Raw genomic sequence first — 18,844 nt, forward strand, 5'->3', positions numbered from 1 at the left:
AGAGCCGGAGACCCACACGCCAGCTCCGAGGCCCCCCAGCCTGGAGTGGGGAGGCCAGTTGCCAGAGGCCCTTTTTGTGACCGTGACTGCTCCAGGATGGAAAAGGATGGTTCATCTTCTTTCTCTCCTGCAGCTGGGCCTCCCCTCTGCTCAATGTGGTGACTTCTCATCACAGATACCCTTTTAGTTGAAAATCATTCATCACTTTCTGTTTATGTGACGGGTTGATTGGGATCGCTACTTAGGCCTTCACTGGACCCATAAACAGAAAGAGCAAATCCCCGCGGCCTGGGGATATGGGGTGGAGACAAAATCTAATATTAAATCCAGGCCAGAGTTCCATAACGACCGGCCAGGAATGAGTACAGGAGGCTCCTCCCGGGGCCATAAACCAACTTCACAAAAAGCAAGAAAGGTCCCAAGTTCTAAACCACCATGCCAAAACGGTTTTGACCTAGAACATTCAAGAAAACATGCTTCCTGGGGATGCCTGGGTGGCTCAGTAAGTTAAGCATCTGCCTTCGGCTCAGGTCATGATCCCGGCGTCCTGGGATTGAGCCCCGCATTAGGCTCCCTGCTCAATGGGAGCCTGCTTCTCCCTCTCCCCCTGCCCTGCTCATGATCTCTCTCTCTCTAAGAAATAAATAAATAAAAATCCTCTAAAAAAATAAACTGTTCTAATACTCTGTTGGCCTATTACATTCTGTATTTCTTGCATTAGCTGGATGTAAAATAAAAATTTAAAGTACTTTGAAAAATATGGAGAAAGTTCTATATAACCTAATGGGAGAAGCTATCCTAAGTATGACACAAAGTCCAAATGGCATTTTCATTAAAAAGATTTATAAATGAAATTATATTTAAAAAAGTGATTCCATAAATTTTTTCAAATAAATCACACACCAATTAGTGGGACATATTCAAAGGACAAAAAGAACTAGAAAGAAATATTGAACCTTACCTGGTAGGTTTATTTTCAGTAGTTGCACTGGTGACATAGGGATGAGACTGTTTTGTGTGTTGTAGGGCAACATCGTGAGGAAGGCCTCCAGTGTTTCGGGAACAGGGTTTTCTGCGGGAAGAGGGAGGGACAATCAGGCAGGTGAGGAAATACTCATGACGTCACATGTGGATGATAACACAGATTCGTGACACACAGAAGGTACATATGTACATATTTTAATTGCACATTTAATTTTACATCTTTAAAAATTCCACAGGAAAATATAATGGACAAAGACAAAAGGGAAAACAGAAAAAAACATTTATAACACACAGACTAAGAGCTAGTTTCTTTAATACATAAAGAACTCCTATATATCAATTGTTTAAAACCAATAAAACACAAAGGATAAAAACAGGTATTTCTCAGAAAAAAAAAAAGACAGACAGCTTCTTAATGTATCAAAAGGGGCATCTGCCTGGCTCAGTCGATGGAGCACGGGACTCTTGATCTCGGGGTGGTGAGTTCAAACCCCAAGCCGGGCATAAGAACTTACATAAAAAAAAAAAAAAAGAAAGAAAAGTTTGACCTCATTCATAATGCTGAACATGTAAGTTAAAAACTGTGGGGAAAATTGCAAATAGCGATCAAATTTCAAATTCAGATACTCTGAACCAGCAATTTCTCTTCTAAACATTTACGATACAGACACTCCCACTAATGGATGTGAAACCAGGATTACACTGCACTGCTACTTGTAGCAACCGGAGTTTGGAAATAACTGGAATGCCTACCCAAAGCAGGTCGTTGGCCCAGTGGAGGCAGATCCACGCCTGAGATGCTGTGCACCTGTTACGACAAAGAGACCGCACACACCTCTTGATGCAGAAACGTCTCCAAGATGCGCTGTGAAGATTAAAAACAGGCAAGGTACTAACATGGTGTGTCTGCAACTATTCTCAGTGCTTTAAAACAGAAGCGCCCATCTAAATATAAAAATATGTACACTTTGTACAACGAACAGATCTGGGGAATAATAAAAAAATGACTGGTTGCTTCTGGGAAAGGAAATTGGGAGACTTGATAGAGGTGGACACTTTTTACTTGTACTCTGGTAAGCTTTTGAGATTTTATTAACTTACTTAAAAGTAATTATTTAATTTCAAAACAGCTTCTTCACAAGAAAAATGCAGCTTTAAAATTTTTTTTTAAAGATTTGTATATTTATTTGAGAGAGAGAGAGAGAACATGCACACACGAGTGGGAGGACCAGAGGGAGGGGGAGAGGCAGGCTCCAAGCTGAGCTCAGAGCCGTATGCAGGACTCGATCCCAGGACCCTGAGATCATGACCTGAGCCGAAACCAAGAGTCAGATGCCCAACCGACTGCACCACCCACACACCCCACAACTTAAAATGTTTAAGTGAAGATTAAAAATGGGGAACATAAGTGTAAAAAACATAACCTTCAACAAAATATTAAAAACAAAGTTGGTGCTCATTTTTCCTTGACGAGCAATAGTAGCTGCTGGGTCGTCTTCAGACACGTAAGCACACACAGGTCCCGTTGCAGGGGACGACTGACCTCGTCACTAATGGAAGAGATAGAGGCTTGCGCAACATCAGAAAACATAACACTATCAAAGATGAAAACAGATAAAACTGGAGTTTATGATTCTGCACGTTCAGACGATGTCTGAGAACTTTTCCCCAAACAACGTTGACACGCACCTGCCGCGAGACCCCGAGGATCCCATCCTACTTACTGTTCTCACGCAAGCCCCTCACAGAGAAGGGAGCAAGGGGCACCTGCTGGGGTGGGGGGCAGGGAGCATTTCAACTTATCAAGATTCCAGCACCAGCAATTTATTTTTTATTGGGAGTTAAAGGCTTTTAGGGAAAGTGGCAATTGGAAAAAAAATTTTTTTTTCCTATAAAGCTACCTGGGAATATATTAACAATATATAAACAAATCATTCTTTGATCCTTCTACTTTGGTGTCAAAACCCCCCATTTCATATCAATGCTATTTATAATAATGGAAACATGCGAAGTAGGTTGAAACTTTATTTTGATTTCTAAAATATACAGATAAAGGGGGCGCCTGGGTGGCTCAGTCATTAACCGTCTGCCTTCAGCTCAGGGCGTGATCCTGGAGTTCTGGGATTGAGCCCCACGTCAGGCTCTTCCGCTGGGAGCCTGCTTCTTTCTCTCCCACTCCCCCTGCTTGTGTTCCCTCTCTGGCTGTCTCTCTTTCTGTCAAATAAACATATAGAATCCTTAAAATAAATAAATAAATAAATAAATAAATAAATAAATAAATAAATAAATAAAATATACAGACAGAGACCATGCTAATGCTAACAGGTGAAATAACATTGAATGAAAAGCAGAATACCCAATAGTAGATACACACTGGTTACAATTACAGAAGTCTACGTGGAGACATTATCAAAAGGAGAAAATGAATTTGGGGGAGCAGCAGCTGTTTGTAACAAAGTGTGCGTTGGTGTGTTCCGGAGCTCAGAAACTAGCCGCTCCCTCTGGAAGGCACTGTAACACAGCAAGGAGGAGCAGACCGGCACAGGAGCAGGTCAGCACTGGCCCAGGAAAGAACACAGGGGTAGGATTACTGATGTCCCCACCTTCCTCCCAGGGAGACCAGCTGGCCAGGCCCTAGACTTGCTCTTGCCAGGTGCTCGTGAGGGAGTTAAGGCCACCTGCTGGCTACACTGAGAAGTACAGCCTCGATTCCGGAAGTCAGGTGCATGACTTGGCAAGGACCCCCACTTCTCATCAGTCGGCTTTGCATGCGCACAAAAGCACCTTCACTGGCTCCTGGTTCATCTCACTGTTTCCTGCAAATTCTATTACTTCCTTTCCGTCTTTGCCAAGGTTCTCGGTCATGCCTCCTCTCAGCCCCAATCAACAGGATATCGCCGTCTTTCCTCTGACAATGCCACCTGCACCCGGGTGCGTGACCATGGCACGTGCGTGATCAGGACCCAGAGCCTCGAGACTGAAAGACCATCGCTGCACCCCAGCACACACCCCCTCAATGCTTCTCCAGGAACACAGCGATGCAGATCATTATTAATAAAAAATAAAGGCGTGCTTGATTCACAAAGATAAACACACACTATGTCTCACTGTCTCNCGATGCAGATCATTATTAATAAAAAATAAAGGCGTGCTTGATTCACAAAGATAAACACACACTATGTCTCACCGTCTCTTTATTTTTTTTTTAAAGATTTTATTTATTTATTTGACAGAGATAGAGACAGTCAGCGAGAGAGGGAACACAAGCAGGGGGAGTGGGAGAGGAAGAAGCAGGCTCATAGTGGAGGAGCCTGACGTGGCTCGATCCCATAACGCCGGGATCACACCCTGAGCTGAAGGCAGACGCTTAACCGCTGTGCCACCCAGGCGCCCCTCACTGTCTCTTTATTTAATGTCTTGTTCATTCTACCATTCAGTCAACTCTTGATTGTCCTCTGGGGGAGTTTGGGCAATTTATATCATTCAATTTCAGGTCTGTTTTTGCTAGTGTTGTTATTAGTGCCGTCCACAGGGGGACCTGGCTGCCTGAAGGAAGAGCCCCAGGTGACGCCCCCTGGCATGACCCGGGTGTCACTGCAAAGGTGAGGAACGTGTCTCTCGGGAGGACCTGTGGGTGCTGACTCCCGCCTACCCTAGCTTCCCTTTGACTACCTTTCTGCCAAGCTTTGCTTCCCGATTACTCAGCTGAGCACTGCTCATCGATTTGCCATGGCGGTAAGTGGGTCCTAGCAGGCCCCTAATACCTGTCCTTCTCGTGAGTTTAGACCAGCAGACCAGAAGTCCGGGACAGAATGGCAGGGACCAGTCACACCAGAGGGGAAGCCGTTAGGTCCATCTCTGGCTTTGATGAGTCCCAAGACCAGAGTGCCCCTCTGCCACCCCATCGGCCTTGACACCCACATGCTCCAAGGGGGGCCCTCATCCGTCCACCAGCCCATCTTCTCCCAGCCTGGGTCTGTGTGCGCCCAGTCAGGAAACCATCTAAATTCTCTTTCCCTGAATCCATAATGTGCCAGCACGACAACTGCCCAATTTTTCCAAACTCACTGAAAATTAGAAAACGTGCAACACACGTTTATTAACGTGTTATTAACAAAACACCCCGAGAACAGAGACACAAAACACTTAGGAACATGGATGGCATTCGTCTAAATAAAAGTCTTAACTGGATTCCAACACATGGGCTGTTCTTTGTTCCCTCCGTTCTTATTGTGCTCGTCAATGATCAAAACCCCGGACAACAGTTACCGTCACCAGTAGCGGGACAAACGGGTAACCTGAGTTTGCAGGGGGAATGCACCAGGAAGGACGCGCTCTTCTTGCCAAACACGCACAACAGGAATCTAATCCTGAGGAAATAAAAACCGGAGCCGAACTGAGTGACATTCTACAAATCTACTGACCTCTACTCTTAAAAACAACACGGTCATGGCAGAGCTGCGAAGGCAGAGCTGTTGCTCCAGATTCGAGGACACTGTCGACAGAAGAGGCAGAATTTATATTAGGGACTGTACAGGAGGTAACAATATCGCATCACGGTTAAATTGCCTGGATTTTAGAATTGACCTGTTATACAAGAGAACGTCCTTGTTCTAGGAGGTCATTGCCACGGTATTTTGAAGTAAAGGAGCACAAGTAGTTTAGGGAGAACGTGATATGAACATAGAGAGGGAGAGGGAGTGAGTGACAAAGCAAATGCACAAAATGTGCAAAAGTGGGGTCAACTGTGCAGTTTCTGTGCACTACTCTTTTTTTTACGTTTTTATTTTTTTAAGTTAAAAAAACACCCAATGTGGGGCTTGAACCCATGACCCCAATATCCAGAGTTGCACGCTCCACGGACGGAACCTGCCAGGCGCCCCTCTGTGCACTAGTTCTGTGACTCTTCTGTAGGTTTGAAATTATTTCTAAAAAAAGAAAGAAAGGAGAAAGAGCAAAAATAGGAGAACATTCAAGACTCAGGCCCTCTCCTTCTGTGTGCTGATGGGTTTTTCACGTGAGTGAGCAAGGAGGGAGTCTGCCTGCAGCTCTCACAGGAGTTGCATTTTCAGGTGGAGCGGTCATACTCGCTGTCAGGATTCGAGTCTTTGTCCGTGCAGACCCGGCAAGGCTATGCGCTTCCGAGAACGCAGGCGTCGATGTGCCTCCGGGTTCTCCCAGGTCATCCCCGAGCACCGGACCCGCGGGCCAGGGGAGGCTTGCTGGTTTGCGCTCACAAACACAGTTGATAAGATGGGGGTGCTTACACAGGAAGCAGGGAGCGAAGCTTCTCATGCTACCCCAACACAATTCTAGTAACAATCCTCCGAGACAAGTGCTGTTATGACACCCATGGTTTTACAAATGAAGAAACTGAGGTACGGAGGGAAAACGTCACGAGGACTCAAAACTACTCCGTGGAGGGGCCAGGAGCTAAAATCGGGTGTGTCTGGGCACCTGACCGCCTCCGTCCGTGGAGCGTGTGACTCTCGATCCCAGGGTGGTGAGTTTGAGGCCCACATCTGGGGATTAAAAAAAAAAAAAAGAAGAATAAACTTTTATTTATTTTATTATTTTAAAGACTTATTTAAAGACTTTATTATTTTACTTATTGGGGGAGGGGGCAGAGGGAGAGAGATTCTCGTCCACAGCAGGGGGAGCGCTACTTTTCATTACTTTGCTCAACGCCAACTTGAAGTTCAACTGAGGTCCACACGGGACAGTCCCCCCCTCACACCAGCCATACAAAATGCTCCCAGCTAGTTACCATCTCTGTCCCCCACCCCCTCCCCGACTCGAGTGTCTCTGCAAGAATCCTCTGGGGGCGACCACTGTGTTCAGCCCTGCTGCTCCCTGCCGGGCCCCCGCTGGGCTGATGGCGGGAGACGCATACTCTGCTTCCCTTGAGAGGAAAACGAAGGTGTAGACGGGAGTCCAGGCTGAAAGTAGGTTTCTACGTCAGACACATGGACGCCTGCGCTGCTTTCTGAGTAACATTGTTCAAAATCCACTCCAGAAAAAAACACACAACAAAACAACAACAACAAAACCAGATCCACCCCAGGTGCGGAGAAGCAAAATGCAGGGAATGCAAGGGGGGGTGGGAGGGAGCGGAGACCAAGTCCCTGTGACTCCCCAAGAAACTCGCAGTGGCCCGAAAATAATAAAACTGCTGGAAGCACATGAAACCAGCCTTACAGAAGGTTCACACTCCTTTGGACACTGTTCTGTTTGTTCTGTCATTATGGAGAACCCATAAATGATTCACCGAAACAGAAAACTTACCCTTTGCTGCCGTGCGCGTGAGTCACGCTCTGTTTGTGCTCAGGTCTGCACCTGTTTTGAGTACAACCACACTCCCCTCACTTGGAGGACTGACCTTGCGGTGTGGGCTTCGCGCAGCAGCAGGATGGTAGCTTGGACCCTCTATCGCTCATCCAGGGACCTGCACTGGACCGTCAGCTAGAGTGTGACAGGTGCGTGGCACGTCACCAGCAGCAGGCAGCAGGGCGGCGTCTTGTCTAAGAGAAGACAGCCTCCAGGAAGGGCAGAGCGACAGCTCAGGTGGGATACGAGCTTGCAGTTAGTAACCAGGCACTCACACGATGCCATGGGGGCCCCGCAAAGCAGGTGCAGCCCTATCTGGGACACCCAGAAATCCAGGGAGTTAGCATCAGGTGGTGTCGCTGGTTGGGGGGCACCAGTCACCGGAGTGTGGCTCTAAGGGCAGACTCATATCCCTGGGGTAGGACAGCACTGACAGGGAGAAGGCAAATACCCAGGTCGGGATGGCGAGGAGGCCAGGCAGACGTAAGCACATCAGCGACCACATGGAACCAGTCAGCAAAACCAGCTCACGGGCTCCTGCAGCCTAGAAGCCAGGGTGCCTCGGGAACGGGCCTGGAGTGTTGATCTTCAAGGTCAAATGCCCCTCCACAGGGTCAGGACTGGCCCTATAGACCGTCACTCCTGCGTCTGTAACCCCAGGGAGGAGGCTCGCATCCGGGCTCTCCATGGTCAGGGCGAGATCCTCGGCTCACGCAGTCAACAAGCCTTCGGTGTGTACCAAGCACTGGGTCACGACGTGGGAACAAGGCTCACTTGACGTCAGTGAGGAACCACTGAAGCAGGATTGTTCACAGCACGTCTGGCACAAATCTCACAGAGCGGAGACCGGCCTCCCCACGGGGCCTGCAGCCTCCTGACCCGTGCCACACAGCCACATCCATACCCAGCCAGGTGCACAGGCCTTACGGAGCCAGCGTGGTCACCCCACAAACTCACCAGCACAGAGTCTCTCTAAGTTACTCATCACACTGACCCCGCATACCAGGGAGAGGAACAGCAGCCCCCAGAGATGCCCCTGTCCTATGCCCCACAACATGTGCATGAATGCAGGGGCCTGACGTAGCAAAGGGACTTCGAGGATGTGACTGAGTCAGGGCCTTGAGGCAGGGAGACGTCCTGACTACCTGAGTGGGCCCGATCTCATCACATCGCCCTCAAAATTTGAGAGGCTTTCTCCAGCATGTGTAGAGTCGAGGGGGATGGGCCCCCAGGAGAACAGGGGGAGGGATGCCCTCTGGTTGGCTCTGAAGGTGGAGGAAAGGCCATAAGCCAGGGAATTCCAGCAGCCTCGGGAAGCTGGGCAAGGCTCCCCCCCAGACCCCCAGGAAGGACACATCCCTGCAGACACCCTGATGGCAGCCCACTCGGCCTTCTGTTGGACCGCTGACCCAGAGGACGGTAAGAGAACGCATTTGGGTTGTTTGAAGCCTCCAAATGTGTGGTAATAGGAATTGAACACAGTAGGTGATGGGACCATGATTTGTGAAGCTAAAAAGACTGGATCCTATTTTTCTATTTCCATTCCCTATATTCACTGACCTTCATCCATCATCACAGAAAATCCTGAGAGAAGGCCCAAAATCAATAAACCGAAACCTAACAGTTTAGAATGTTCGTTTTATACAGAGGTGAACCTCAGAAGCATCTCCTAACTGAAGGGAGCATGGGTGCCTCGGGGAGGGAGACTAAGGCGGGGCAGGAGTCTGCTGGCTTCAGTGTCTTTCGTGCCAATTTTTAAATCTAGGGGCAATGAAAGCTTGATCTAAAAAATGCTAAAGCAGGAGGTGCCTGGCTGGCTCAGTCGGTAGCACTACGACTCTTGATCTCAGGGTCGTGAGTTCAAGACCCACGTTGGGCATAGAATCTACTTTGTATAAAAAGTAAAAAATGCTGAATGTTAATCAGGCAGGTGTGATCCTGCTGTAAGCAGCTCACCCCCTGATGTGTAGACCTCTACTGCTGAATACGCTAGCCACTAGCTCTGTGTGGCTCTTACATTTTAAATGAAAGATAAACGGGGGGGGGGNGGGGGGGGGCCGCGCCTGGGTGGCTCAGTTGGTGAAGCATCTGCCTTCGGCTCAGGTCATGATCTCAGGGTCCTGGGATCGAGTCCTGAGTCAGGTTCCCTGCTCAGCTAGGAGCCTGCTTCTCCCTCTGCTGCTCCCCCTGCTTATGCACGCTCAGCCTCTCTCTCTCTCTCAAATAAATAAATAAATCTTTAAAAAAATAATAATAATTTGAAATTCAGCTCTTCCGTTGCAGTGGCCACATCTCATGTGCTGGACAACACTGGGGGAACAGCCCATATGTGGAGTGCTCCCATCACCACGGAAAGTTCTAGTCCAGGCCCTGAAGGAAGTTACACCTGCCAGCCAGCACTGAACACCTGATTCCAGTCATCCAGGACTTCACAAGCCACGGGTCGTAAAATGACCATTTCGTGACACAGACCAAGTCCATGGGACAGAAATTCCGGCAGGGCCCAGGAGAAGGATCTGTGTCTGTCCATGATGGCTGTGCGTCAGCTGGAAAGATCGCTGAGTGGGGCCAGCATCACCTGCAGTCACCCCTCCTCAGGAGTCTGGCAGCTGATCCTGCCATCGGCTGGGACCACCGCTGGGACATGGAAGCACCGTCTCCGCGTGGCCCGTGCTTTCTCCCCATGTGGCGGGGGTTCCAAGAGTGAGAAATCAACTCACAGGACGGGGAAGCTGCCAGTGAAGGCCTGGGCCCGGAGAAGGGAAGGCTGTTTCCTCGGCTCCTGTTGTGGGGGACTGGAGGCCTTCCTGTTCCAAACCATCTCATCCGGGGTGTTAGCTACCTGATTCCAGGGGCAAAATCCTTGACTTTCATGGAGAATCTAGGGACTCATGTCCACTAACATTCACTGGCTGTTACATAACTTTCTCCACAGCTCATAAACGTTTCTCTGCTGTGAGCCACTTGGATTTCAGTCTTTCATTTTTGAAAAAGGCGGGTTTGCTTTTTAGTCTAATTTTGTTTTTGCAAGAAGTATTACAGGAAATCATCTGGGTGCTTGTGCTAAGGAGAGAGAGTCCTGCAGGCTTTCAAAGCCAACTGCGTCTACAGTAAGTGCACAGGTCAAGGAACCGAGGCAAGGGGCCTNATCTAGGGACTCATGTCCACTAACATTCACTGGCTGTTACATAACTTTCTCCACAGCTCATAAACGTTTCTCCGCTGTGAGCCACTTGGATTTCAGTCTTTCATTTTTGAAAAAGGCGGGTTTGCTTTTTAGTCTAATTTTGTTTTTGCAAGAAGTATTACAGGAAATCATCTGGGTGCTTGTGCTAAGGAGAGAGAGTCCTGCAGGCTTTCAAAGCCAACTGCGTCTACAGTAAGTGCACAGGTCAAGGAACCGAGGCAAGGGGCCTGGGACAAATGAGACCCGAAGTGAGGTTCAGCCTGGGGTCTGAATGATGCCCAGCAAAGGCGGACATCCCATCCCAGCACGGAGGCTCTGAGGGTCCATTTCCCAAGACAACGAGAGCGGCAACCTTGGCTTTGTTTGCAAAATTTGAACGCATCTTTCAACAGTGATGAGAAAGTCTATCTCGTGCTATTACGGTTAATCTTACTTTTAGGACAAGACTTTTAGATCATGATTTTTTTTTTAATCTCCAACAATATGCTATGCAGAATACAGACTAAGACACAAAAGAGAGACACATTTCAGTAAATCTACTTTTTAAGGTTTTGACTCCTAAGGTCCAAAATTACACCCATCAAGCAAACACCCATTGGAGCAAAAGCACATTGGTTGGTCAAGAGATAAAAAGGTAACATGTGGCAGTTACTTCAGAAGTCTGAAAGGGAGTCTGAGCGTCCCCTAGGAGACGCAGACAGCCGAGACCAAACGGTGGGTCCATTCTCGCTCCCCAGAGAGCCCACCCGCCATCTTTTCCGGAGGGTGTCGAAAAGAAGTGGAAGGTGAAGGAACAGAGCAGGAAGTTAGGGCCGAAGCAACCCCCCCCAAAACAGCAGTGTGCATGTGAAAATTCGCTGCTGTTGGATCATTTTTAAGGGTAACTTTCTTTCTTTTTCATTCTTTTCTTTCTATTTTTTTTTTTTACTTAATTTGTTCAAGCTGAGTCACAACACTTTCTCACAAAAAACTCTCTGCAATACATCAAAAACTAATCATGTTCTATATGTTGGCTAACTGAACATTTAAAAAAAACCTCCCTGCAATAGCCCTGTTTGCCAGGCAGCGGCCCACACCGAGCCGCCCCGGCTCCCCGGCCTCACACCTTACCCTCCCACCCCACGGAGCGATGGCGGGCCGAGGGCTGCCCTGCACGCATCTTCCATCGGCAAAAACCACTGTCTAGACAACTCGTCACCCAGAGACAAGCCCCGTCCTTGCTGCAAAAGACGGTCTGACAGTGTGCTCTGTGCCTCAGTTTCCTCACCTGCGCCTGCCGTCCTCGGTTGTAAGGATGTGCTCGTGCTGGTTTGGAAAGCGTCCTGCAAATGTAGTAAGATTGAGTGGGACAACCTGCAGCTTCAGCCCCCGTAGGAACGAATGTCCCTGGGATCGCTTCAGACCGAAAGACTGCAGATTGCTCCAGGCTTCACCCTCTCCAGAAGCAGGCCCCCCGGGGACGGACTGCCAAAGCCCAATCCTGGAGTGCCCATCTCACATGCTTACCAGACGTCCTTCCCCGAGAATCTTCAAGAAAACAAGATCAGCTTCCTGAACTAGGGCTCCGAGCGAGGCCTGCTCTTCAGCACAGTTAAATGATGTGACCTCTGACTGCTCTCTCCAGTTGTGCTCTGTTTGTTAATTCAGGGAGGCTCCCAGGATAAAGTGATTATGTTCAAGTCTTGCCAAAAAATGTCAAGGGACACACTCCTGTATGGTTGGATCAAGAGGAACAATCTTCCCGAAAATAAAATGAGTCTGAGTGAAGGGGATGGGAAGGTTTACTGGGGGTGAGGTCGGCCTTCCGTTCTGGTCTCCTTTCATCCCTGTGCGATTTACTGTAAGAGCAGCAGCCATTCCAGCCACGGGACTCGGTGGCCTGGCCGTGGGTCACCTGTCCCGCCACGCGACGCTGACAGGTAGTCGACTGTGGTTACGCAGTGAACATGTTGCTCACCGAGTGTTACCTCCCCTGCAGCCTCCTGACCCTCACCCGGCCGCAAAGACTGGTGCCCTGACCTACAGAGAAAGAGCGGGAAGCTACCACAGGACCTCGCGAGGGGTGGAGGCTCGTTTCCAATGGTCAGACATGAAAGGCTGTTTTGAATTTTGCCCCATCAGTTCCTGAAAGTGTAGGGTGGGAATTTGTAATCATAACTGCCTCTTATCTATCGCCCGTGAATGAAACTGTTCCCCCCTGGTGAATTTTAGGGGAATGAATGGATTGGTGTCTTTGGCCAGAGTGCTCTGTAATTGCAAGTATCGTGTATCACCAGTTTTTCCCTTAGATGGTCAGTTAGGAGGAAGTAGGACATTCCAGAAGCTCTCTCCAATTAGGTCAAGCATAACTCCCCCTCTCTGGAGTCAGAGCCTGTCTGACCAGGTATAGTCGCAGTGACAGGTGACTTTCAAGCTTATGCCCACACACTCTTCGATTTCTGCTTTGCCCCTGCAAGGAGGGTCACGGTGTTCCAAGTGCTGGCCTTGGGCCCGAGTTCTCAAACTGCCTGGGTTTGGGGACTTGCCTGCCCCTTTGAGGGTGACTTGCCTCCCCGGATTCCTGACCCAGTCTCCACCTGTGGCAACACATGCTCCTTAACACTGTTCTACCTGCATGGATCCCTGCCTTCCACCTCATCCGTAATTCTGACTATTGGGCTCCTGGACGGGGTCAGTCCTCGCAGTCTGGCCAGGGTGGTGACGGTCTTAGATGGAAATGCCCGAGCCCAGGGTTCACGATTAATGAGGGCAGACAAGTCGAGGACTCAGGGTCCGTTCAAATGCCCTAATGTGAGCAGGCAACCCCAGGGCACAGAGGATGAGGAGACAGGGAGGGTTCTATTTCCCTCAATGCGGCCCACACACGGACTAGCACCTGACGGACGGTCGTATTACATCATCGGTTACGTCGCTCTCAGTCTTCTTCCCATGAGGGGGCAGGAAGCACCTCCTCTTACTTTCTGGGTTAATTGGAATTTTCATTTCAAGTGTAGGACGTTAGAGTTTGCCCCCACTGGATTTCATCTTGTTGAGGTTGGAAGAGCCAATAAGAAAAGCCTGAGGCAGGAAGGGATCCCTAGCAGGCCGCCGAGCCCCCACCCCGCCCCATCAGTAGGAGGCACACTGTCTGGACGAAGGGCTCTGTTGGACGGTTGGCACGCTGTGCTCATGGATGTAAGGAGATACTTTCAGCTCAGCCCCTTTCCTACTGGGAAAGTATTACTGGATCCTTCCGTACAGAATCAAACCAGTACAAAAGGAAAGACCTAAGACTCTTGCTGAGGGGTTCCCGGATGACGTGGCTCCACCTCCAAGCAAGCCCCATCCACACGCACAGAGTCTCCAACAGCCTGTCCCAGTGACCGTCTGAAACACAAGCAGACGTCTAAGGCCCACCAGGCAGCTGAGGAAAATCTCCTGCATAAGAAACAGATCACAACAAACACATAGGGGAAAAAAAAATGGAAAGAAAAGAAAACAACTCAGAAGACACAGAGACCACAGAGATCACAGAGCTAGTGAGACAGCACAAAACTATGACTAAGAACCTCAGAAAGATGAGAGGACAGACCTCGCGTATTCAAGAAATAAGAATAGGAGCGCCTGGGTGGCTCAGTCGTTAAGCGTCTGCCTTGGGCTCAGGGCGTGATCCCGGCATTCTAGGATCGAGCCCCCCATCAGGCTTCTCCGCTAGGAGCCTGCTTCTTCCTCTCCCACTCCTCCTGCTTGTGTTCCCTCTCTCGCTGGCTGTCTCTATCAAATAAATAAATAAATAAATCTTTTAAAAAAAAGAAAGAAAGAAAGAAAGAAGAATATTTAGAGACTGGGGAGCCTGGTTGGCTCAGTCAGAAGAACGTGCGACTCTTGATCTCTGGGTGGTGAGTTCGAGTGCCATGCTGGGTGTTAGGATTACTTTAAAAAAAGAGAAAAACTAATAAAAACAAAATCCAACTACAAAATGGGCCAAAGACATGAACAGATGCTTCTCCAGAGAAGACACACAAACGGCCAACAGACACATGAAAAGCTCCTCAACATCACTCATCACCAGGGAAATACGAATCAAAACCACAGTGAGATACCGTCTCCCACCAGTCAGAATGGCTGAAATCAACAACACAAGAAACAACAGGGGATGCGGAGAAAGGGGAACCCTCGTGCACTGTTGGTGGGAATGCAAACTGGTGCAGCCGCTGTGGGAAACAGGATGGAGGGTCCTCAAAATGTCAAAAATAGAATTACCCTCTGACCCAGCAATCGCACTGCTGGGTACTTACCCTAAGAATACAAAAGTACTGATTCAAGAAATACATGCACCCTGATGTTTTTAGCAGCCCAGCCCAAGTGTCCACACATAGATGAATGAATAAAGAATATGTCGTGTGTGTGTATACACACACACAATGGAATATTACTCAGCCATAAAAAAGAATGAAATCTTACCATTTGCAGCAACACAGATGGATCCTGAGGGTACACTACTAAGGTATACGAGGGTATAACTAGGTGAAATAAGTCAGAGAAAGACAAATACCATATGATCTCACTCATATCTGAAATTTAAGGAACAAAACAAAGAGACACACAGAAAACCTGACTATTAACTCACCGGGGGAGGTGGGGGGATGGGTGAAATAGGAGCTGGGGATTAAGAGCACACTTATCATGATGAGCACGGAATAATGCAGAGAATTGCTGAATCACTGGGGCACCTGGGTGCTCTGTCGGTTAAGCACCCAACCCTTGGTTTCGGCTCAGGTCATGATCTCAGGCCCCAAGTCAGGCTCTGTGCTCAGCGGGGAGTGTGCTTGAGATTCTCTTTCTCTCTCTTCCCCCAACTGATGCTCTCTAAATAAATAAACAAATAAATAAAATCTTTTAAAAAATTGTTGAATCACTTTATTGTACACCTGAAACTAATATAACACTAAATGTTAACTACACTATGATTAAAATTAAAAAAAAAAAATAAAGTTAAAAAAAAGAATATCTAGCATTGGAATAACAAGAGTTCTATAAAGAAGGGACAGAAGAAAAAAAAAAAAAAGAAGGAAGGAAATCATCAAAAAAATAATTGAAGAAAATTTCCCAGCACTGTAGGGCCTAAGTTTTCGGATGGAAAGGGCCCGGCTTACATCCAACACGATGTGAGGAAATGAACCACAGGGAAACACATAAACGCAAGGTCTCAGAACAGCAGAGACGAAGGGAAGACCATAGAGGATTTCTGGAAAGAAAGCAGGCCACACATCCAGAGTCAGGAGTCAGAATGTCGAGAAAACAGAAGGCAATGGAGCGTCGCTTCCAAAATTCTGAGGGAAAATGATTATCAGCCCAAAACTCTGTCGTACGTATCAGTTATACATAAAGATGAAGACATTCTCCCAACAGTCTCAAAAATGTCGCTCCTAGGGGCGCCTGCGTGGCGCAGTCGTTGAGCGTCTGCCTTCGGCACAGGGCGTGATCCCGGCGTTCTGGGATCGAGCCCCACATCAGGCTCCTCCACTGGGAGCCTGCTTCTTCCTCTCCCACTCCTGCTTTGTGTTCCCTCTCTCGCTGGCTGTCTCTATCTCTGTCAAATAAATAAATAAAATCTTTAAAAAAAAAATGTTGCTCCTAGTAGTTTCTGGGGAAGCTACCGGAGGCCCAGAGCCACCCAAGCAAGGGATGGACCTGAGCACGACCAAGCCAGAAGAAAATGCCAGAAACACTAGCTGGGGTTTCAAAGCTGAGGCCTGGGAGGCAGGAAACAGCAGGGCGACACACTGCCTCGCAGCATGACTACAGCACAGGGAAACCCGGACGCGGCAAGGAAAGCCAGTGGGAAAGCCACGGGGGCCTCCAACACCGCAAAGCGGGGACAGACACGGGGCAAGAGAGGGGCAAGGGCACGAAGGCCACCCCTGCGACATGCGGGACAGAGGAGACCAGTCACCAAACCTGTCTGTCCCAGCTCCTGGGTGTTTGCTGATTCGGGTGCTCCCACCTTCTGGCCCAGGAGCCAGCCTCGGCCTCCGGGGCCACGACGGCCTCCCTGCCTCCAGCTCTCAGCCCTGGCACCACACCCCCACACAGCACAGCCGTTCTAGAACAGTCTGATCACGTCGTCCCCCTGACACATGGCTGTAACGGCGTTTTGCTGTTCCCTGCACGAGACCAGGTAATTTGACGGGACTCCATGCATTCAAACGGCCTCTCCAAACCCACTGCTGCCTCCGGCTAACACGGAAACAGGAGGCTCCGTCCGTGTCACCTCGCACTCCCGCCCCTGTCGCCTAGTTCGCACACATCCTTCAGGACGAGAGCTCTGCCAAGCATCCCTGACCTGAGTCGGGCGGCTCCCCACACGGCCCCGGGCTCCCCACACGGCCCTCCCAGCTCCCCGCACGGCACCCTGGCTCCCCGCACGCACCCCGGGGCAGCAGCCTTACTCTGGTGTCTGCACGGCTCCCGCGCACAGAGGCTGCGCCAGAGCTGCGCCAACATCGGTCCGCACCCCGTACAGGCCTTGACCGCACGGGCTACAAGGGACTGCCGTCCAACTCACAGCGGCAGGCACCGGCGGGCATTCACTGGCCGCTGTGCCCGCAGGCAGTCGGAGGCGGACACCGCCTGAGTCCCGGGCTCCGTTCCTTCCCCTCCTCCCGGATCCTCCCAGTTACCTGGTCTGCACGTGGCGGGTCCGCCAGCCCGCGTCCCTCGGCGATCCAAGCTCGGCCGCTCTTGCCCGCTGGCTCCGGGAGGGAGTCCGGTTCTCCTGGACAATGCACCGCCCGTGTCAGCGAGGGTCTGCCAGACGGACAGATGGACAGCCCGAGTCCGTGCTATTGGGTCTGTCCTGCCGTTGAGAGCGTCGTTCAGGGAGAGCATGTGACTCCCACGGCAGCTGCTCGGAACATGACAGCGAGCACTTGCGACCGCTGGCGCCCGGAAACCCCGCTGCCCGGACACCTGTCCACCAACAAGGCCTGCGGCAGCCCAAGCCCCCACCAGTCCTAACCAAACTGTCAAGTCCAACTCACAGCCGACCCCATGATCCAGCCCCACGATGCCAAGGGCTGCAGGGTCCTGCAGTCAGCTAAGAGGTCTCAACTGACGCTGCTGCGTAAACCAATCAGAGTCAGCCGACACTGCTCTGTAAACCAATCTGAGTCAGCTGATGCTATCTGTAAACCAATCAGAGTCAAGTGACGCTGCTGTGTAAACCAATCAGAGTCAAAGGACGCTGTTCTGTAAACCAATCAAAATCAAGGGATACTGTTCTGTAAACCAATCAGAGTCAACTGGTGCTGTTCTATAAGCCAATTAGAGTCAGCTGATGCTGTTCTGTAAACCAATCAGAGTGGCTGCAAGCAGGGCCTGCACTCTGTCCCGAAAGTGGTTTCCCTGCCTCCCTCGCGTGAGGTCAGTCCGCTTCAGTACACGAAGCGCGCGGTGCGCAATCAGCTAGCGCGCTGTGGTTCGCACTACACCAGTGTCAGGACCGGTTGCAGAGCTCCCGCCACTGTTCGTGGCGCTAATCAGGAAGCTGATTCATGTGCTGACCAGTCTGGAGAATACCGCCAACACTCCCTAAGCTCGTGTTCTGAAGCTTTGTGCCCTTTTGCTCCTGCATAGTGTTTTTCTAGCCTCTGAAATGCTGTGCTTCCTTAATTAGATTTTCTAATTAAAAAAAAAATCAATGCATCACATGCAGGAAACGAAGAGCTTTTACAATTTTCTGCCAGTTAAAAGCTTTGCCTTCCACACCTCTGGCACTCACCTGAATCTTGGCATCCTTGGTGTTTTCCTGTGTCAAGGACTCTGTAAGCCTCGTGCAGGTGTTTGAAGGGGTGTGACTAAGTGTCCACAGCGGTTGAACCTGACCTAGTGGCTGGATTAAATCAGAGTGTGCATGCTACTGGGAAAGAGCGTTGGGTCCTGTCTGGACCTAGCTCATTGCAGGCTCTCAAGTGAGACACCTGCACTCACTACATCTGCCTCCTCTCATCTGTGAAATAAGATAGTGAAACTAGACGACACAAAACCCATGAAAACTCCATTATCTATGATGTCATAGCATCTAATGAATGCAGGTGTGTTCTCAGACGAGTCACAGTGCCCCGTGGGCCACGGTGACTGGGATGGAAAGCTTCTGAGGCGGCTCTGAACTTCTCCCCTCCTGCTGTCCATGCCTGCATGCAATCCCCTTGCCCTGCAGTGTGGACTGAGGCTGGGGCCTTTTCTAACTCCTGATGACAGGCACCTGCAGGGAGCTCAGACTCTGTGCACCTAAGGGCACACCCCACCAGGTCGCCCCCACTTCAGACGCCACCACAAGTTTGGGGTCCCCGAGCCACCAGCACT

The 18,844-nt window shown here is 49.9% G+C and overlaps 1 protein-coding gene across 1 annotated transcript in view; it reads right to left on the minus strand.

The window, feature by feature from the left end:
* Positions 1–18,133, minus strand: part of LOC105238956 — a 20,429-nt gene extending 2,296 nt beyond the window's left edge. The window contains exons 1-3 of the mRNA XM_019802942.2: positions 17,161–18,133; positions 1,738–1,849; positions 962–1,072 (exon numbers count right to left, since the gene is read on the minus strand). Of these exons, the coding sequence (XP_019658501.1) occupies positions 962–1,072; positions 1,738–1,849; positions 17,161–17,368 (431 nt within the window). The 5' untranslated portion in view covers positions 17,369–18,133. The remainder of the gene's footprint in view (positions 1–961; positions 1,073–1,737; positions 1,850–17,160) is intronic.
* Positions 18,134–18,844: the final 711 nt, after the last annotated feature.

The sequence above is a fragment of the Ailuropoda melanoleuca genome, chromosome 8, assembly GCF_002007445.2.
Source record: "Ailuropoda melanoleuca isolate Jingjing chromosome 8, ASM200744v2, whole genome shotgun sequence".
NCBI classification, from domain to species: Eukaryota; Metazoa; Chordata; class Mammalia; order Carnivora; family Ursidae; genus Ailuropoda; species Ailuropoda melanoleuca.